Below are 22,001 nucleotides of genomic sequence, written 5' to 3' on the forward strand. Positions count from 1 at the left end.
GTTTTTCACATCCAAGAGGACAGACAGGAGTAATATGGGTTATTTTATCTCTTATTTCAGATGAATAATAAAAAGTTGTTCTTTCTCTGTTGGGCGTCTTCCTTTTGTTATTGATTAAAGAGGCATCCGATTTACCCGTTAGGACTATCCAAAGATCTGAGAGCTAATTCAGTTGTTGCCTTATACCCAACTGAGCCAATATGGCCAGGACTTTCCTTCCATTTAAAGCCTAGAGATGCTACCAAATGGCAAAGACATACACTACCACTGCTATTAAACAACTCTGCAAAAGAAAATAACTCCAATACAGGTGCAAAACACCGGCCTGTGTTCACTCAGGAAAAAAAGCCCTTTGGTATTGTTCACCCTAAATTCCCCTCCCACCGCCACATCTTAATTACCCATGAAGGAGTGCCGGCAGATGGACCCTGTCCATTACCCGGCGGTGGTTGGTGCCCCAGGAGACCAGACTTCACCAGGGCTTGCACCAATCTCTAAAGAAGTAGTTACCAACCTTTTCTGGGTAGCCAGAAATTTTAAGGCACTATCTTCTTGCAGCTTCAGCTTGGCATCCTCCAACTCTTTAGCCATTAGTGCTTTAGCAGCCTCCAGCTCTCGGTCGTACTGAACTTGGAATTTTTGTACAGCCTCTTCTTTAGCCAGGTTATCTTCTAGCTGCCGCAAACTATTCTGCTGCTCTTTCAAGGACTTCTCCAGTTCGAGGATTTGGGTGGCCTGCTGGTCTTGCAACTGCTTCATTTCCGCTTCTCGCAGCTCAAACTGTTTCCTGATAGCCTGCTTCTCAAATTCAGCCTTTCTTTCTAGTTTGAAGAGCATCAGGGATAATTTTTCTTCCGTTTGACTTCTCAGATCCTCTTTTTCCTTGCACTCTTCTTCCTCTTGCGGAGTATCTTCTTGGCCTTCCTTTCTTTTATTCTGGTTGTCTTCAACGGAATCACCCTTTACCTAAAAATGGCATAAAACATCACAAATTTCAGAGGAGAAAAGTAAAGGTTCTGAAGAGATTTCTAAAAGGTCAGGGGAATGTAATGATGCAATCTTTTACAAATAGTCCTCTAAGAGTTTGGTCCCCAACAAGAGGCACTGAACAACTAGGACCCAAGTAAATGACTGGACATCAAGTACGCTAGTGGCCAGAAAGGCAACCCCAGATACACTAACTAGAAGCAACCCCGATCCGCACACTTGAATTCAGGGAGGCTCTGGGTGGCCGAACTCTAGGTACGGACGACGCCAAGGTCAGGCAGAAGCTGTGAGTGTTTTCCACCAGCGGATGACCCAAGCTGAGACCGTTGCAAGGACTTCGGGACCGGTTCAGGCATACGGTTTGTGGGGGCTGAAGGGGCAGGGGGTAAAACTTTTATGTCTTTAAATGTAATATTTATATTATTTAGAAGTCTGTTTTGTTTTCCTAGTTCCAAAGGTTTTCTTGGAGACCAAAATAAGTTTGTACTTTGCAATTGTTTTGGGATTATATTCAGCATTATAATCTTCTATCGGGGAGATACAAGACCTGGGTTCTAATTGTGACTCGGTCTCTTGTCTGCTGTGTGACTTAGGGCAAGTCACTTCACTGGGCCTCAATTACCTCATCTGTAAAATGCAGATTAACATTCTGGGTCTTAAGTGAGACTCGGACCTGATCCAACCTCGGCTTCGCTGATCCCCTCCTAACTCTCTGGACACTCATTCTCGTTCCCCTCCTAATTGGCTCCTCCTCTGCCTCCCATCCTCTAACTATGGGAGTTCCTCAAAGCTCAGTTCTGGGTCCCCTTCTATTCTCCATCTACCCCCACTCCATCCTCCAATCTGCTGGCTCCAGAACAGTCTCATAACTGGACAAATCACGCCACACCTCCTGTCTCCGCACTGAAAAACGGCAGACCAAGGGCACGACAATCAGAGAAACGTGGAAAGAGAAATTCACACACGTTGGAGACGTTTATGATTGAAGCCTGGTGACTGGCCCTCTACCGCTAGATCTGCATCTAAGGAGGGAGGAGATGCATCACCGGTACGCAATCCTGTCAGAAAGCTCCTTCAATCTTACTTTTTCTAACTCCTCTTTTAGATGCCTTTCATGCTGAACAATGATGTCCTGTAATTCCCTCTTAAAGTGTTCTATTTCTTCCTTTAGTTCAGAAGTATGCTGCTTCTCAGACTGAAGAAGTAAAAGTTTAGCTCTGTGGTCATTTTCCAGCACATTTTCTGCTCCCTCTTCTTTAACGTGACCAGCAGTGTCTTGAACACACTGTAGATGTATCTTGGTAATTTCTAAAGGAAGAAAAACAAAATGTTTAAAAGCACTCGGAGGAGCCTTGTGCGACCAAATTTATTAGACAGATCCGAACCTTTAGTAAGCAAACATTCTTCGGGCATGACACAATCCACCAATATTACCTGTCTATTACCTTTACTAGCCCACTCCAATAAGAATTTTTATATGATTAAATATTAAACCATTTTTATCTTAAGTAATTCAGTTCAAGTGTATACAAAACATATCGGTAGAGTTTAGCAATCTCAATTTTTAGCCAGTTTATACCCTCAATTCAGTCAGGAAAATCTCATCTCCTACCTTTGTTCCACAACTTTTGTATCTCCTATCCCTGGAATAATCCACCTCTACCTAGTTCCTGAGCCAATTCTTTATTATCATCAAGACTTCTCACTTTCCAGAAGCTTTCTCTGATCATTACCCGCTACTCCCTTTTCTAGTCTAGACTTTATATGAGCTTTTATGTCTTTAAATGTAATATTTATATTATTTACAAGTCTGTTTTGTTTTCCTAGTTCCAAAGGTTTTCTTGGAAATCATATTAACTTTGTACTTTGCAGTTGTCTTGGGATTATATTCAGTAATATAATCTTCTATCGGGGAGACACAAGACCTGGGTTCTAACTGTGACTCTGTCTCTTGTCTGCTGTGTGACCTGGGCCAAGTCACTTCACTGGGCCTCAATTATCTCATCTGTAAAATGCAGATTAACATTCTGGGTCCTAAGTGAGACCCCGACTGGACTGTGCTCAACCTGGCATTGAGCATTTACTGTGTGCAGAACACCGTACTCAGTGCTTGGGGAGAGTACAATAGATATAGTAGACATAATCCCTGGCCATAAGCACTTATAGTCTAGAGGGACATAATAAACACTTAAATGCAATCAGGAAAAAAGGCAAAAAAAAGTGTAACGCTATCAAAGAGAGTTGCTTACTGAAATTTCCTTCCAGCGATACCTAACGGATATATAAAACTGAGCTTTTCAAGAATACAAAAAAGAGCAAGCGCCTAACAAGTAACAAATACCATTAAAAAAAAAGAAGTTGCTCTAGCAATTCAGACGCCACTGTATCAGATTCCAACGTACGTAGAAAAATCATTACTACCTTTGATATGTTCCTCCGAAAGCTTGGCTCGAAGCCTTTCAAGTTCTAAGCAGTGCTTCTTTTTCAGTGCTTCAATCTCCAGGGTGTACCTGTCCGAGAGAGCCCGCTTCATTTCCAGAAGGTCTTCTTTTTGAAGGGCAAGAGAAGACCGTAAAGATTCCAGTTCCTGCTTGTGTTTTTCTTCTAACTGCAGTTGCAGACTAATAAACCCCTCCTTGAGGAACAAGACGGAAGAATAACATTCAGCTAGAGGTAGCTACACCAAGTTTAGAGGATGGTCTCAAATATTTCACATAGTGTCCCCTTTAGACCCTAAGTTCTTTATGGGCAGGGATCACGTAGTTTATTCTCCCAAGGTCTTAGTGCAGTGCTCTGCCCACAGTAAACGCTCAATATCAATGACTGATAAGAAGTTAGGCCACAAAGGACTTTACTGCAGCTGTGATTTCACGCCTGCCCAAATACTTTTCTTGTGCATTTGAAGAACAAACACCTCCCCCTCCACCTCAAAAGCATTCACTTAATCCCACTGCAACATTTCTCTTTCCCTTTATGTATCAAATCTCAAGGAATGCAAGCCTCTCAGCTTCCACTCAATCTGTAATTCGAATAAAATGAAACTACCAGAATCTTCTTCCTTCCACTATACCCTAGGCCTCAAACTTTAGTAATGGGTCCCAGCCACTCTAGATCAAGACCAAACTCTGAAACTTGAGTTTCAACATCCTGCCCCAGTCGACCCAATCCCGGCTCTGCCGCCTGTCAGCTGTGTGACTTTGGGCAAGTCACTTAACTTCTCTGTGCCTCAGTTACCCCACCTGTAAAATGAGGATGAAGACTGTGAGCCCTACGTGGGACAACCTGATTACTCTGCATCTCCCCCAGTGCTTAGAACAGTGCTTGGCACATAGTAAGCGCTTAACAAATACCAACATTATTATTATTATCATCATCCCGTCTCCCTCGATTTGCCCACCTGTGACCCCCATTCAAGTTAGCAGTCTAACTGCTTCAAGCCTGTATTCATTCATTCAGTTGTATTTATTAAGCTCTTACCGTGTGCAGAGGACTGTACTAAGTGCTTGGGAAAGTGCAATACAGCAATAAACGGGGACACTGCCTGCCCACAATGAGTGCACAGTTTAAGTGGGGGGAACCAGACTTCAATACAAATAAAATAAAATTACAGATCTATACATAAATGCTGTGGGGTTGGGGGTGGGTGGAAGAGCAAAGGGAGCAAGTCAGGGTGACGCAAAGTGCGAGATGAGGAAAAGTGGGGCTTAGTCTGGGAAGGCCTCTTGAAGGAGATGTGCCTTCAGTAATGCTATGAAGGAGTAACTGTATGCCTCTCCCCCTTCCAAATCTGTCTTAACTGTTCCTCTTTATCAAACTCTGAGCCTAGCATCCTTAAAAGCCCAGGTAAAAGGTCATCTCTTCCCTAGGGTCTGAGTTTAGAGGTGGGGCCTCACAAGAAACCTCATTACTATTGTCCAACTATTATAAAGATCTTGGACTTTCCCTGGTAGGAAAAGTTACTCCTTACCTCATTTCAACTTCAAGAACATCATTACTCAAAGCGTTGCAACTAAAACGCTGTTTCCGAGTCTTAAACCACTACTTTCTAGGGAGAATTTTGGTAGCCAAATCATTTTAAAATTAGGTTAATAAAAAGCAAGCACTCATGAGAAAGATTAATGGTATTTGAAAATATATTCACTGTTTCTCCGTTGCTAGAGAGCAAGTGCCAGGCCCTGTGCCCCTCTCTATTTTTATGGAAATCCCTAGTGGAATGTAACATGAGAGAGGAACTCTTGAAATTTGCCAATAGGTAAAGTATTTGAGAAAGCAAAGGCATAAAACTACTTCACAAATCCCACAGAATTCAAAAGTGATGACGCAAATTAGAGCTTTTCTAGGAAGAGTTTCCACTCATTTTCTACTCATCTTCTCTATCCATTTACAAATTAAACAGGAAGAACAATATTTTCTTGATTATCAACTCACCTTATTTTGCTCTAATTGTAGCATGAGCTGCTCATGGAGATCTTTTCTTTCTTTTTCAGCTGTCTCTTCCAAAAATTCAACAGATGAGCTACGAGAGCAAAATATTTTAAAATCCAAACACACAGAGAAATATACGATTAACCCTTCCTTCCTAAGATGAAATATAATAATAATAATAATGTTGGTATTTGTTAAGCGCTTTCTATGTTCAGACCACTCTTCTAAGCGCTGGGGTAGATACAGGGTCATCAGGCTGTCCCACGTGAGGCTCTCAGTTAATCCCCATTTTACAGATGAGGTAACTGAGGCACAGAGAAGTGAAGTGACTTGCGCACAGTCACACAGCTGACAAGCGGCGGAGCCGGGATTCAAACCCATGACCTCTGACTCCCAAGCCCGGGCTCTTTCCCCTGAGCCACACTGCTTCTCTAAGCGCTTACTATGTGCAAAGCACTGTTCTAAGCGCTGGGGAGGATATAAGGTCATCAGGTTGTCCCACGTAGGGCTCACAGCCTTCATCCCCATTTTACAGTTGAGGGAACTGAGGCACAGAGAAGTTAAGTGACTTGCCCAAAGTCACATAGCTGACAAGCGGCAGAGCTGGGATTCAAACCCACGACCTCTGAGTCCCCAGCCCGCGCTCTTTCCACCGAGCCACACTGCTTCTTAATATATATAATAAGTACAGGAAGATCCCACTTTGAAAAATATCAAAAATACTCCTATATTTCTTTTTATTACAAAATTAGGTTTTAGTCTGAAATTTTTACTCCCCATGCCTACGTTAACACTTTGAGGCCATGCCTTCACATTACCTGACTTCTGCACACTCCATTAAAGAGTCTTCCTTCATTTCCTGCAACCTTTGATGCAACAAATTTAAGTCTTCACTGTAACTTCCTTCAGCATCTCTCAATTTCTGTTCAAAATAAAGTCTTAACTGTTCTAATTCAGTTTCATGCTCTTCATTTACTTGTTGCAGCTGCAGTTCGAAGTCTTGCTTTAAATGCTTTATTTCTTCTACATGGGACGTGCGCAGTAAGAGTTGTTCTCTCCACTCTAGCAAGAGAAAAATACATTTGTTAAGAAGAAAAACAAAACAAGCACCAAATGACTGATAAGATCTCAAGGTAACCTAAGGCACAAACTCCCTTAATTGAACTTTCATTGCTAAAAAGATCGAACTGAAAAGGTCACTGCATCCCGCTCTCCCATTTAGGTTATGAGCCACTTTGGGGACAGGACTGAATTGTCTCTTTGTCCCTACCCTAACCCTGAGCACATAACGTTTGATAAATACTATCGAATAATCTGGTTTGCACTGTTTAGTTTCCCATAACTGAATATACTGAAGATACTTCCCGATCCCTCCTCAACCTCCATGGCTCCAAACTCTCCCACCTCTCCCCAATCCCTTCCGCCATCACTCCACCAGGGATGCTGCCCTTTCAGGTGAGAGGTAAGACAATAATCACATATTGTGGGATAATCACAATTCCCACCACCATCACCGAGGCTCTCCACTCCTCACCAATCCTGCCGGGTCTCCCCCGACTAGACTGTGAGCCCGTCAATGGGCAGGGATCGTCGCTATCTGTTGCCGAATTGTCCATTCCAAGCGCTTAGTCCAGTGCTCTGCACATAGTAAGCGCTCAATAAATACTACTGAATGAATGAATGAATGCTGCTTTTTGCCCTCTCCTACTACTCCCCCTCCTCTTCTCCCTCCCCTCATCGCCATCATTTGAAAATAAAGCCATTAGGAAAAGAAAATCCTTACGTTCGGCCTGATCTTTGCAACGGGAAAACTTCTCCAACTCAGCCCGCTGCTCTGCAAATTCGGCTTTCAAAACCTTTTGCACGTTTTCGATTTCAGCCTGATGCCCTTCGGTCAGTTCTTCTCGCAGGTTTTTTAAGCGCAAGTCTGTCTCCAGTTGCCAATCTCTTCTGAGGGCCTAAAAGGGAAAAAACCAAAAAAAACACGCCTTCTAATCCACTTTCCAATTAGTCAGTGAAATGGGTCATGCGGAGGCTACGTTGAGTTGAAAGCTTTTACGATAATAATAATGATGGTATTTGTTAAGCGCTTACTATGTGCCAAGCAGTGTGCTAAGCACCGGGGGGAATGCAAGGCGATCAGGTGGTCCCACGTGGGGCTCAGTCTTCATCCCCATTTTACAGATGAGGTAACTGAGGCCCAGAGAAGTGAAGTGACTTGCCCAAAGCCGCACAGCTGACAAGCGGCGGAGCCGGGATTAGAACCTGTGACCTCTGACCCCAGCCCGGGCTCTTTCCACTAGGCCACGCTGCTTCTCTATCTGAGTTTCTAAAGGATGAAGAGATGCATCAATTTAAATTTCAACTTCTTTTCCTAGTTGCCTTCCAGTGAAGGTCAAACAAGGAGGGAAATGGACCAAAGCAAGAGGAAACAGAAAAACAGGGAGAAAGAGAAACAGGGACGGGAAAAAAGAAGAAAAGGGTGGGAAGGAAGATGGGAGAGGTGCAGATAGTAAGATCCATTACTCAAATGGCTTTTATTAGGTGTTTACGGCGTGCAGAGCACTGTACTGAGCACAGGGGCAATAAAATCTAGAGTTGACAGACCCAATCCCCACCCACAAGGAGCTTACAGTCTAGGTGGGCAGACATACATATTAAAATAAACTACAGATAAGGGAATTGGCAGAGCATAAAGGAAATTATGTAAGGGGAGATGGGATGGAAGAGGAAAGGGGAAGCAGGAGGGGAAAGGTGGAAAGAGTGAGATGGAAAGGAAACTGGGGGAGAAGAGTTGGGCGGAAGAAAGAAGGAAAAGAGAAGCGGTAGAACAGAAAGGATAAAGCATTCACCCTCGCCGTATCCTCCTCCCTCCTCTTCTACTTTTCCCGATCCTCACCACCCTCGGCTCCAGCCTAAACTCCACGATGGGGGAGCCGGCTGCCCCTCTCACCCCAACCTGACCCGACCGGGCGGCCTGGATGGGGCCGAGACCTGGGCCTCCCTACGACGGGAGCGACCCGGATCCCCCTGCTGCAGCCGTGCCAGGCAATCCCAGTCAGGAAGAGGCAGGGCAAATGTGCACAGCTGCAAGGAGTGCCCTGGCCGTGGCAGCTCCAGAGCTCCGCCTCCCGTCCCGACCCCCGGAGATGCTGCCTGGGGAGATCGAGCGGGGGGGCTTAAGGCAGGCGGGCAGCTTCTCCTCATGGGGACGTGGGACCAGGGGACAGAAGCAACTATCGCCACCCAGTCCCGCTTCCCGGTGAGGTCTAAAATAGCCGTGGCAAGAAGCATCCTTCTCTTCCAGACCTTGGGCAAGAGGCGGAGTTGCCGCTTGGGCTCCATCCTCGATCCCGCTCCGGTTCCAAAGGGCATGGTGGGGAAAGCCAGCTACAGTGGCCCATCCTGCCCAGAAATAAATCACACCAATACCCCCAGGGGACACTACAAGAAGATTATTCAATACCTTCTTAATAGCCTTCTGGGAGAGACACATTTTGAAAATTGTATGTTTTGGCTTTTTTAAATAAACCATAGTATACCTCTACTATCTGGACATGATTCTCCTTTTCCACTTCTAATCTTGTTCTCAGGTCAGCTGCAAGGCAAAGCACGGGAGAATTAGCAAAACAAATTAGCTTTTAAATTTCATCAGACTAAAACGCGATAGAAAACCGTACAATTATTTCAGACGGTCATTGGCAGCAGATCTCAATTTCCTACGCAGAAGTTCTACAGGCTGCCAATATTAACATTTAAATTAAATTTAAGATGCTTCTGATTAAAATATTTTCTAATCAGAAGCATCCTAAATATAAATGTTAATGTGAGTGTAAAATATATCAGAGCAACTTTTATTACCATAAAGAATGGCTGCCCATACCATTTCTTTGGTTCTGTTTTCAGAAAAAATAAAATATTTACAGCTTCGTTGCTAAACTATCTATGGTTATACCTGCAATGACTTTAAAAAAAACTGTAGTGAGGAAAAAAAGGAACACATTCTCATTGCCCACTTCATATTAAAAAAAAAATCAGAGGATTATGTCATGGCCTTCAAGGAGCATTCGGTCAACAAGAACTGTTCTGCCCGTCAAAATATGCTTACAGTCTTAAGGAGTATATCCATAGGGTTTGGGTTTTTTGATATGTCCTGGCCGTAATATACATAAAAATATCAACAAATAATGAATTGAATTGCTAGGAAAATGAATGATCTACAGGGTGGATATTTTGCTTCTGTAAATTTGCCACATTAATCAATTTTGTAATTACTTGGGTGGATACGGCAATCATTTAAATGTGAATCCAGAAAAAGCATTCCACTAAATACTGTACCAAGAGGTGTTTTTCTATTTTTTAAAAAGAGAAACATAGTTGTTAGTAATAATGATAGTGGTATTTGTTAAGCACTTACTATGTGCCAACCACTGAACAACTGCTGAGGTAGATACAAGATAATCAGCTCCCACATGGGGCTCAGAGTTTAAGTAGGAGGGAGGACAGGTATCGAAACCCCACTGTGGAGACGAGGTGACTGAGGCACAGAGAAACTAAGTGATTTGCCCAAGATCACACAGCAGATATGTGGCAGAGCCAAGACTAGAACTCGGGTCCGTGCTCTTCCCACTAGACGACGGTGCTTCCCCCCCCCCCAAATCACAGCAGGACAAAGGGAGCATTAGTTATTCCTGGAAGTCTGATAAAGAAACCAAACAGATGATTGAACCTCATTTAGGAGGGAGAGGATATGACACAGAAACACAAAAGGTCATACCCCTTAGAGAAGACGGTATTTTTGAAGAGGGGATTCTGTTATTTCACCTACAAAACCTCTATTTTCCATTCCATTACACAGCGGAGAGTTCTCAAAAGGTCATTTTACATTACCGAGAAAGCTGGGGAGACCTCTAGGAATATTCATATGGGAAACAGTAATGTACTGATCTGAGGTACCGATTTCTTGTCGATGCTTCGAGAAAGTATCTTCTCTTTCTTTCAGGTGTTGTTCTTTTATATTCTCCAATTCCACGTGCTGCCTTTTCTGCAGAAGTGCCATATCCTGAGCGTGTTTATCATTGAGTGCATCTCGCAGTTCCACGAGGGCGGTTTCTTTCTCCTTTTGCAGATTAAGCTGAGTCAACTCTAGGTGAGCCGTGTGCATGTTACTCAAACTCAGTCGTAAAGCTTCCAGTTCGAGGTTGTGCCTATCCTGGTAGAGAAACAAAAGCAACGGTGTTAAAAATAAACAAATAAAGAAATGTTTCGCTGCTTCTATGAGGACATATATTCAAGCGGAGAGAATTCTGTAAGCATTTCCTTAAGGGTCAATAAAATATTTTTACCAAGTAACACAAAAATGCACCACCTCTCTCCCTCGAGTAAAAGCCTCTGGGATATATCACCTTTTTCAACTAACTGGGAAGGCCCGTGGAGGATCGCTACCTATTCTCATGATGTCTCTATGGGCTCATGAAAATATGGAATAAGAACAGCATAAAGAAGAAAAAGACTGTATTGCGATCTTTGCTAACACAGACACAATCTTTCTTTCCCACAGTCTTGAGACCAAAAGGCTCCAGCCACACGTTATGTGAATTAAACTATGACTAATAATTTTGAAAATATCACTCTAGTGGAAGAGGACTGTTTATTCAACAAATGCGGTGACCCAAGTAAGCATTTGTGACAAATGTTTTAGGTTCCTATTAGAAGCTGACAATTTATTATAATTTTCAGAGGGCCTACAACGTTTTTAAACACAACTAAATTCGCCAGGAGAAAATCAATCTCCCCACGGCATGTGATTCGCTTCTTCCCTAAGTAGAAACAATTTTTGGCATCAAACCCTGTCAAACTACACTTCCCTTCAAAACGACTCTTCTCTGCTTTGCATTTTCTTTTCAGTTCGGGGGCGATTTAATCAGTTTTTTAAAACCAAGCTGAACGGACCGCCTCTTGAAATGCGAATACTAATCCGTAAGCCTTGAACGACACAGACCTCCTGAACGGTAAGGGATTTATGTCAGTGATCTGTAGTCATTCGATTCATGACCCGTAGGTATTTTTGAAACTCTTCACGGCCAAATAAAAATAGACTAAAGTAGTTACTTATTCCATAGCTCAGGGGGAGGGTAAGGACCACGGGTAATTCATTTGACAATTAAAGAGGAGGAGAGAATAGCCTGGGGATGGAGGGAACAGGCTGAACAGGGCCTGTGGAGATGGTAGTGATAATATTTATTATCGGTGATGATAATATTTATGGAGATGGCAGTGATACCATTTATTATTAGTGATACTACTACTTAAGGAGATGGTAGTGATAATATTTATTATTAGTGATAATACCAAATGTTAATAATATAATAATGTTAATATATTAATAATAATATTAATAATATTTGTTAAGCACTTACTATGTGCCAAGCACTGAAGTTAATCAAGTTGGACAGTTCCTGTCCCACACTGGGCTCACACTCTCGGTCCCCATTTTACAGACGAGGCAACCCGAGGCCCCGAGAAGATAAGTGACTTGCCCAAGGTCACACAGCAGACGTGTGGCAAAGGCAGGATTGGAACCCAGGTCCTTCTGACTCCCAGCCCCGTGCCTTTATCCACTAAGCCACGCTGCTTCTCTAGAAACGTGTGGGGTTTAATTCTCTGATCACCTCGCAACTTTCCTACGTACTTCTGGCCATTACGACGCCCATCGGTTTAACTGGTCCAACTGGGGCATTTCTGGCAGTCTCATTCGCAAACGTGAGATTTATCTCGTATCTCGATGATACCGCTTTTTACTCCAAAATAAGAACACACGGATTCGCTCCCGCGTGGGGAGTCGGAATAGTCGGGACATAAATATCCGGACGCACACATGTGGCCACATCCATCAGAATAGAGAAGCAGCGTGGCTCAGTGGAAAGAGCCCGGGCTTGGGAGTCGGAGGTCTTAGGTTCGAATCCCGGCTCTGCCACTTGTCAGCTGTGTGACCGTGGGCGAGTCACTTCGCTTCTCTGGGCCTCAGTTCCCTCACCTGGAAAATGGGGATTAACTGTGAGCCTCACGTGGGACAACCTGATTCCCCCGTGTCTACCCCAGCGCTTAGAACAGTGCTCGGCACGTAGTAAGCGCTTAACAAATGCCAACATTATTAACACTCTGCACGTAGTAAGCGCTTAATAAATGCCCTCGTTATTATTATTTCTCTATCGATGGCTAAACCTGTCACTATCTCAAAGACAGTCCTGGGACTCTTCTCTCGTCGTCACTTCTAAAAGAACAATTACAGTATCGCTTTACCCCATTTCATCCGAATTGGCTTTCGACAGCTTCGGGCAAAAGAAATGGGTTTGTTCGGGGCCAGATTAACCCGGGTGAAATGGAGCAACGGCTCTGCATCATCATCATCGTCGTGTCTGAGCACTCACTACGTGCAGAGCACTGTCCTAAGCACTCGGCAGAGGACAACACAACAGGAGTTATTGCCATTGTTCTCGTCCGTCCGTCTCCCCCGATTAGACCGTGAGCCCGTCAAACGGCAGGGACCGTCTCTATCTGTTGCCGACTTGTTCATCCCAAGCGCTTAGTACAGTGCTCTGCACATAGTAAGCGCTCAATAAATACTATTGAAAGAAAGAAAGAGTCGGTGGGCCCGGGCCTCGCCCATAACGGTCGGAGCCGATCGGGGCCTAGCGATTCGCACAAGTGTCCGGGGTCAGCGGGAAGAGCCCGGGCTTGGGAGTCCGAGGGTGTGGGTTCTAATCCCGGCTCCGCCACCGGTCTGCTGTGTGACCTTGGGCAAGCCGCTTCACCTCTCTGTGCCTCAGTGACTGTAAAGGAGGATTCAGATTGTGAGCCCCACGTGGTTAACCGTGTCTCTAACCCAGCTCTTGGCACTTAGTAAGCGCTTAACAAGTACCGCAATTGTTATTATTATTGTTACCTAATCTCCACTGGTTTCGGGCCAAGAAACCACTCCTCGGGACCAGGCAGGACAGGGGGTTAGTAAAAGTAAAATAACCCCTACTTCTCCAAGCACATCATGCTTTCAAATTTCTTGCCGAAACTTCCCAACCCGGCTCCGGAACCCTTGCAGATATCTGAGCCCCAGTACCCTTAATCAGGTCCTGCGCACACACAATAATAATAATAATGATGATGATGATAATCACGATGGTATTTGTTAAGTGCTTACTAAGTGCAAAGCACCGTTCTAAGCACTGGAGGGGGAATACAAGGCGACCAGGTTGTCCCACGTGGGGCTCACAGTCTTCATCCCCATTGTACAGAATAGGGAAGTGAGGCCCAGAGAAGCGAAGTGACTTGCCCGAAGTCACGCAGCTGACGAGCGGCGGACCCGGGACTAGAACCCGCGACCTCTGACTCCCGAGCCTGTGCTCTTTCCACTGGGCCAACCCTCTATTTATCAGCGCTGCGTACGGAGCCGGCCACATAGTAAGCGCTGAACAAATACCATCATCATCCTCATAATGGTGGCATTTAAGCGCTTACTATGTGCCAAGCGCTGTTCTTAGCGCTGGAGAGGATACAAGGCGATCGGGTTGTCCCACGTGGGGCTCACCGTCTTCATCCCCATTGTACGGAAGAGGGAAGCGAGGCCCAGGGAAGCGAAGCGAAGCTGACTTGCCCAAAGCCACACACCTGACGAGCGGCGGAGCGGGGATTCGAACCCACCACCTCCGCTTCCCAAGCCCGGGCTCTTTCCCCTTGGCCAACCATCTATCTATCAGCGCTTAGTACGGTGCCAGCCACCCAGTGGGTGCTGAACCGTTACCGTTCCTACCGCAGACCTTTCGGAAGACCCTATTTTTAGGACCTTCCTAATAACAAAAATAATTTAGGATTAAAATAGGAGGGCTCCAAAGGCCTTCCCAGACTGAGTTTCCCCTTTTCCCTCTGCTCCCTCTCTGCCTCCCCTTCACCACCCCTCAGCTAAGCCCCCTTTTCCCCCCCTTTCCCTCTGCTCCTCCCCCTCAGCACTGTGCTCGTCCGTTCATTTGTATATATTTTTAATTGCCCTATTTATTTTGTTGATGAGATGTCCATCCCCTTGATTCTATTTATTGCTATCGTTTTTGTCTGTCTCCTCCCCCTCTCCCTTCCCCTCAGCACTGTCCTCGTTCGCTCATTCGTATATATTTTTAATTACCCTATTTATTTTGTTAATGAGATGTCCATCCCCTTGATTCTATTTATTGCTATCGCTTTTGTCTGTCTCCTCCCCCTCTCCCTTCCCCTCAGCACTGTCCTCGTCCGCTCATTCGTATATATTTTTGATTACCCTATTTATTTTGTTAATGAGATGTCCATCCCCTTGACTCTATTTATGGCTACCGTTTTAATGAGCTGTCCATCCCCTCGATTCTACTTATCGCTATTGTTTTTGTCCGTCCGTCTCCCCCGATTAGACCCTGAGCCCGTCAGTGGGCAGGGCCCGTCTCTCTCTCTTGCCGATTCGTCCATTCCAAGCGCTTAGTCCAGCGCTCTGCACGTAGCCAGCGCTCGATCGATGCTACTGAATGAATGGATAAAGCGAATGAGAGGGAAGGGACCCCAAAAATCTCGTTTTCTGGGCTCGTCAGCTGTGTGACTCCTGTCAGCTGTGTGACCGCGGGCAAGTCACTTCTCTGGGCCTCGGTGACCTCCTCCGGAAAACGGGGGTGAAGACTGGGAGCCTCCCGTGGGACCACCTGCTGACCCTGCATCTCCCCCAGCGCTTAGAACGGCGCTCAGCACACAGTCAGCGCTTAACAAACACCAACGTTATCATTCTCTGGGCCTCGGTGACCTCCTCTGGAAAATGGGGATTAAATGGGAGCCTCCCGTGGGACCACCCGCTGACCCTGGATCTCCCCCAGCGCTTAGAACAGTGCTCTGCACACAGTAAGCGCTTAACTACCAACATGATTACTGGGCCACACGGGGCGCAGAGGATCACGGGAGCCAAGCAGAACGGTCAAGCGTGTGCAAAGGATCACGGGAGCCAAGCCGAAGAACGGTCAAGCGGGCGCAAAGGATCACGGGAGCCAAGCCCAAGAACGGTCAAACGGGCGCGAAGGGTCACGGGAGCCAAGCCGAACGGTCAAGCGTGCACGAAGGATCACGGGAGCCAAGCAGAATGGTCAAGAGGGCGCAAAGGATCACACGGGTCAAACAGAATGGTCAAGAGGGCGCAAAGGATCACACGAGTCAAGCTGAATGGTCAAGCGGGCGCGAAGGATCACGGGAGCCAAGCCGAAGAACGGTCAAGCGGGCGCAAAGGATCACGGGAGCCAAGCCCAAGAACGGTCAAGCGGGCGCGAAGGATCACGGGAGTCAAGCAGAATGGTCAAGAGGGCGCAAAGGATCACGGGAGTCAAGCCGAAGAACGGTCAAGCGGGCGCGAAGGATCACGGGAGCCAAGCCGAAGAACGGTCAAGCGGGCGCAAAGGATCACGGGAGCCAAGTAGAATGGTCAACCGGGCGCAAAGGATCACGGGAGCCAGGCCGAAGAACGGTCGAGCAGGTGTGAAGGATCCCGGGAGCCAAGTAGAACGGTCAAGAGGAGCAAAAGGATCCCGGGAGCCAAGCAGAATGGTCAAGCGGGTGCAAAGGATCACGGGAGTCAAGCAGAATAGTCCAAAGGGCGCAAAGGATCACGGGAGTCAAGCAGAATAGTCAAGCGAGCGCGAAGGAACACGGGAGCCAAGCCCAAGAACGGTCAAGAGGCGCAAAGGACCACGGGAGCCAAGTAGAATGGTCAAGCGGGCGCAAAGGATCACGGGGGCCAAGCCGAACGGTCAAGAGGGCGCAAAGAATCACGGGAGGCAAGCGGAATAGTCCAGAGGGCGCAAAGGGTCACGGGAGTCAAGCAGAATGGTCAAGCGAGCGCGAAGGATCACGGGAGCGAAGCCGAACGGTCAAGCGTCCCCGGGCCCGTGGGGCGGCGTGAATGGGGATCTGGGAGGGCGGGCGGGGGTGGCCACCTCTGTCTCGGGCGGAGGCCGGGGCTCCTCGGGGCGGGGGTCCAGGCCCGCGGGCCGCTCTCCCATGGCGGCGGGGCTCGGCCTACATCGTCCGGCCCGGCCCGGCCCGCGTCCTCCGGCGGGCTCGGCACCTGCGGGGCGACAGAGGGGGGGGGACACGGATCAGTGCGGGGGGCGGCGGGAGGAGGAGGCGGGGGGAGGAGGAGGCAGGGGGAGACCCGCGGGGGCCATGGAGGAGGGATTTACCCCGGCTCCTAAGGGCGCGGCGCTCAGGAGCAGGATCCGGCGGGCTGCGGCTGGCGGGGCCGAGGGAGCGGGAGGGGAAGGGGCAGGGACACAGGGGCGGCGGCCGTCGGGAGGCGCCGAGGGCAAAGGGCGGGGAGGGGAGGGGAAAGGGCGGGAAGACGCGCCAAGGCGAAGAAAAGCCCGGGCCGCGGCTCCGCCCAAGCCCGCGGACGCCGCGGGGCGAGGGGGGGAAGGGGGAGGGGCCTCGCGCCAGACCCCCGCCCCCCGCGCCGCCGCCTCGCGCCCTCGCCCCGCCCCTTCTCCCCCCTCCGCCTCGCGCCCTCGCGCCCTCGCCCCGCCCCTTCTCCCCCCTCCGCCTCGCGCCCTCGCGCCCTCGCCTCGCGCCGCCGCCTCGCGCCCTCGCCCCCGCCCCCTCGCGCAGCCGTCTCGCGCCCCGGCCCCGCCCCTTCTCCCCCTCGCCCCGCCCCCCCCCCCGGGCCCCGGCTCGCGCCTCCTCCTCCCGCTCGCGCTCGCGCCCTCCTCCTCCCCCCCCCCCCCCCCCCTCCAAGGCCTCGGGGGGAGAGAAGCCACGTGGCTCAGGGGAAAGAGCCCGGGCTGGGGAGGCAGAGGTCATGGGTTCGAATCCCGCCTCCGCCACCTGTCACTTGTGTGACTGGGGGGCGAGTCACTTCTCTGGGCCTCGGTTCCCTCATCTGGAAAATGGGGATGAAGACTGGGAGCCTCCCGTGGGACCACCTGATGACCCCGTGTCTCCCCCAGCGCTTAGCACAGTGCTCTGCACCTAGGGAGCGCTTAACAAATGCCAACATCATTATCATGATTATTACCCCAGCGCTTAGCACAGTTCTCTGCACCTAGTGAGCGCTTAACAAGTACCAACATTATTATTATTACCCCAGCGCTTAGCACAGTGCTCTGCACCTAGTGAGCGCTTAACAAATACCAGCATTACTATTATTATTACCCCAGCGCTTAGCACAGTGCTCTGCACCTAGTAAGCGCTTAAATACCAACATTATCATTATTATTATTACCCCAGCGCTTAGCACAGTGCTCTGCGCCTAGGGAGCGCTTAACAAATACCAGCATTATTATTATTACCCCAGCGCTTAGCACAGTGCTCTGCACCTAGTAAGCGCTTAAATACCAACATTATCATCATTATTATTACCCCAGCGCTTAGCACAGTGGTCTGCGCCTAGTGAGCGCTTAACAAATACCAGGATTAAGGGCCGCAGCCTTTGAACATTAAATACCAACAAATACCAACATTAAAGCACAAATTCCAAGATTAAAGCCCCCCACAGTGGCCCGCGGCCTTGGCCTCTGCGTGGGGCCTGGCGGTGCTCTCCTCCACCTCCTGTCCCAAGCGTTGCGCCGGAGATTCAGGGCCCGTTCCGTCATCCGGTGGGATCTACCGAGCCCGGACTATGTGCTGAACACCGTGCCTGAGCGCTGGGAATGTACGATTCAGCGACAGATAGGGACCATCCCTGCCCCGTGAAGGCCTCAAAGGGGGAGACAGGCAGCAGAGCAAAAGAGAACCACACAGAAACAAGACAACACTACCAAGCTAAATAGATTTAAGGGGATGCGCACCTCACTGACCAAAGAAATAGGGTAATAAATGATAGCGGAGCAGACGGCAGAGCGGACAGAGCAAAGGAGAACCAGACAGAAACAAGACAACATTATCAAGATAAACAGATTTAAGGGGATGTACACCTCATATCCCCTTGTTTCTATTTATATCCCCTCGATTCTATTTATTGCTTTTGTTCTTGTCCGTCCGTCTCCCCCGATTAGACTGGGAGCCCGTCCAAGGGCAGGGATTGTCCATTCCAAGCGCTTAGTACAGTGCTCTGCGCAGAGTAAGCGCTCGATAAATACCATAACAATGTTGGCATTTGCTAAGCGCTTACTCCGCGCAGAGCACTGTTCTAAGCGCCGGGGGAGATCCAGGGTCATCAGGTGGTCCCCCGGGAGGCTCACAGTCTTCAGCCCCCATTTTACAGAGGAGGGAACTAAGGCACGGAGAAGTGAAGTGACTTGCCCAAGGTCACACAGCTGCCAAGCGGCAGAGCCGGGATTCGAACCCCTGACCTCTGACTCCCAAGCCCGGGCTCTTTCCACTGAGCCACGCTGCTTCCCAATTGAATCAATGAATGAACAAAATAAATAAGGTAATAAATATTATATACAAATGAGCACAGTGCTGAGGGGAAGGGGGAAGAGCAGAGGGTGGGGGGGTCATAATAATAATAATGTTGGTATTTGTTAAGCGCTTACTCTGTGCAGAGCACTGTTCTAAGCGCTGGGGGGAGATCCAGGGGAATCAGGTGGTCCCACATTAGGCGCCCAGTCTCCATCCCCATTTTCCAGAGGAGGTCACTGAGGCCCAGAGAAGAATCATAATGGTAATGTTGGTATTTGTTAAGCGCTTACTGTGTGCAGAGCACCGTGCTAAGCGCCGGGGGAGATCCAGGGTCATCGGGTTGTCCCACGTGAGGCTCACGGTTAATCCCCATTTTACAGATGGCATAACTGAGGCCCAGAGAAGTGAAGCGACTCGCCCACAGTCACCCGGCTGACAAGTGGCAGAGCTGGGAGTCGAACCCATGACCTCTGACTCCGAAGCCCAGGCTCTTTCCACTGAGCCGCGCTGCTTCCCGTGACTCTGAGGTAATTCCCGCCTCTTCCCCTTGTCAGCTGGGTGACTTGGGGCGAGCCCCTTCACTTCTCTGGGCCTCAGTGACCTCATCTGTAAAATGGGGATGAAGACTTGGGAGCCCCATGTGGGACAAGCTGATCACCTTCTATCTACCCCAGCGCTGGGCACACAGTAAGCGCTTGACAAATACCAACATTATCATCAAGTCCCTTCTCTGTGCCTCAGTTGCCTCGGCCGTAAAGCGGGGATGAGGACGGGGAGCCCCACGTGGGACATCCTGCTCACCTTCTATCTACCCCAGCGCTTAGAACAGTGCTTGGCCCCTAGGAAGCGCTTAACAAGCGCCACCATTACTATCAGGTTTGCCCCCCACCCCGCAACGGGACTGACGGTCGTAATCGCCATTTTCCAGAGGAGGGAAGTGAGGCCCGGGGCAGTGACTTGCCCAAGGTCACACAGCGGGCAAGGGGCGTGGAGGGATTGGAACCCCCACCCTTTCCACTTGCTCGAGAAGCGGCGGCGCTTAAATGGTGAGAGTGCGGGTTTGGGAGTCAGAGGTCATGGGTTCGAATCCCACTCTGCTGCTGCTCTGCTGGGTCGCTGAGGGCGAGTCACTTCACTTCTCTGGGCCTCAGTGACCTCATCTGGAAAATGGGGATGGAGACTGTGAGCCCCACGTGGGACGACCTGATGACCTTGGATCTACCCAGCGCTCAGAACAGTGCTTGGCACATAGTAAGCGCTTAACAAATACCATCACGTCCTACCTCTGGCCTGGAACGCCCTCCCTCCTCACTTCCACCAAACTGACTCTCTTCCCCTCTTCAAAGCCCTACTGAGAGCTCACCTCCTCCAAGAGGCCTTCCCACACTGAGCCCTCCCTTTCCCTCTGCTGCTCCTCCCTTCATTCATTCAGTCATTCAGTCATTCATTCAGTAGTATTGATTGAGCGCTTACCATGTGCAGAGCACTGTACTAAGCGCTTGGAATGGACAAATCGGCAACGGATAGAGACGATCCCTGCCCTCCGATGGGCTTACGGTCTAATCGGGGGGAGACGGACAGACAAGATTCTGTCCCTACTCCCTCCCTCTGCTCTACCCCCTTCCCCTCCCCACGGCACTTGTGTATAATTGTATATATCATTTATTACTCTATGTCATTAATGATGTGTATCTATGATTCTATTTATTTTGGTGGTATTGACGCCTGACTACCTGTTTCATTTTGCCGTCCGTCTCCCCCTTTTAGACCGTGAGCCCGTCGTTGGGCAGGGATCGTCGCTATCTGTTGCCGAATTGTCCATTCCAAGCGCTTAGCACAGTGCTCTGCACACAGTAAGCGCTCAATAAATATGAATGAATCATTACCCTCTAGGCCACGTTCCTTCCCGATATTTCCATTGCCTCACAGGAGAGAGATTTTACTTCAACAGGTACAGTCAAGTACCGGAAATACATACGGCCCAGTCATGGAAGTGTTTGATCCTACACGATCAGTAAATCGCTGTTATTTGACCCATTTTAAGGACACAAGACTTGCTGATGGGCAGTCACCTCAGGGAAAGAAAAATACCTCCAAAGAGTCTATCTTCAAACACCTGGTCATGAGAAGTCGTTGGCCCCGCCAGATCTGTGCAGAATCCAGAGCTTCTGAACTATGGGATGTTGGCTGCACTTATGAGCTTCAGTAAAACCATAATTAACATCAATACTAATAAAAGAATAAAAGTGGCAGAAATTCGCAATCCTTACGAGCTTCAGTAAAACCATAATCAACATTATCGTTAATAATAACGAAAGAATGAGAGTGGCAGAAATTCGCAGTCCTTACGAGCTTCAGTAAAACCATAATCAACATTATCGTTAATAAGAACGAAAGAGTGAGAGTGGCAGAAATTCGCAGTCCTTACGAGCTTCAGTAAAACCATAATCAACATTATCGTTAATAAGAACGAAAGAGTGAGAGTGGCAGAAATTCGCAATCCTTACGAGCTTCAGTAAAACCATAATCAACATTATCATTAATAAGAACGAAAGAATGAGAGTGGCAGAAATTCGCAATCCTTACGAGCTTCAGTAAAACCATAATTAACATTATCATTAATAATAATAAGAGAATGAAAGTGGCAGAAATTCGCAATCCTCACAGCTGTCTACCCTTTTTTCTAGTCAACACTTGGTTATCATCCCCAGTAACCCCACAGCCGTGTTTATTCTCCAATCTACTTATAATGGCATTTTTTGGTGGTATTTGTTAAGCGCTCACTATGTGCCAGCCACTCTATTAAGCTCTGGGAATAGATAGAAGATAATCAGATTGGACTCGGACCATGTCCCAAACAGGACTCACGGTCTTCAATCCCATTTTTACAGATGAGGTAACAGGCACGGTGAAGTGACTTGCCCAAGGTCACACCGCAGATGAAGGCAGAATTAGAACCCAGGTAGAACTCGGAAGGACATAATAATGTTGGTATTTGTTAAGCGCTTACTATGTGCCGAGCACTGCTCTCAGCGCTGGGGTAGACATAGGGGAATCAGGTTGTCCCACGTGGGGCTCACAGTCTTCATCCCCATTTTACAGATGAGGGAACTGAGGCACAGAGAAGTGAAGTGACTTGCCCACAGTCACATTGCCGTCGTTCGTGTCTGTCCATCTCCCCCGATTAGACCGTGAGCCCG

At 48.3% G+C, this 22,001-nt stretch overlaps 1 protein-coding gene across 7 annotated transcripts in view; it reads right to left on the minus strand.

The window, feature by feature from the left end:
• PCNT (pericentrin) overlaps positions 1-16,733 on the minus strand; it is an 89,821-nt gene extending 73,088 nt beyond the window's left edge. For 6 of the 7 annotated variants that reach the window (XM_029069559.1, XM_029069558.1, XM_029069557.1 and 3 more), the window contains exons 1-10: positions 16,647-16,733; positions 16,401-16,531; positions 10,369-10,624; positions 8,955-9,010; positions 7,196-7,370; positions 6,231-6,474; positions 5,416-5,503; positions 3,409-3,622; positions 2,072-2,295; positions 515-966 (exon numbers count right to left, since the gene is read on the minus strand). In XM_029069559.1, coding sequence (XP_028925392.1) covers positions 515-966; positions 2,072-2,295; positions 3,409-3,622; positions 5,416-5,503; positions 6,231-6,474; positions 7,196-7,370; positions 8,955-9,010; positions 10,369-10,624; positions 16,401-16,466 — 1,775 coding nt within the window. In that variant the 5' untranslated portion in view covers positions 16,467-16,531; positions 16,647-16,733. Of the gene's footprint in view, positions 1-514; positions 967-2,071; positions 2,296-3,408; positions 3,623-5,415; positions 5,504-6,230; positions 6,475-7,195; positions 7,371-8,954; positions 9,011-10,368; positions 10,625-13,357; positions 13,374-16,400; positions 16,532-16,646 lie in introns of those variants that run through there. The other variant, XM_039912538.1, reaches the window with a different exon arrangement.
• Positions 16,734-22,001: the final 5,268 nt, after the last annotated feature.

Source organism: Ornithorhynchus anatinus, chromosome 7, assembly GCF_004115215.2.
Source record: "Ornithorhynchus anatinus isolate Pmale09 chromosome 7, mOrnAna1.pri.v4, whole genome shotgun sequence".
In the NCBI taxonomy this organism is placed as follows: domain Eukaryota; kingdom Metazoa; phylum Chordata; class Mammalia; order Monotremata; family Ornithorhynchidae; genus Ornithorhynchus; species Ornithorhynchus anatinus.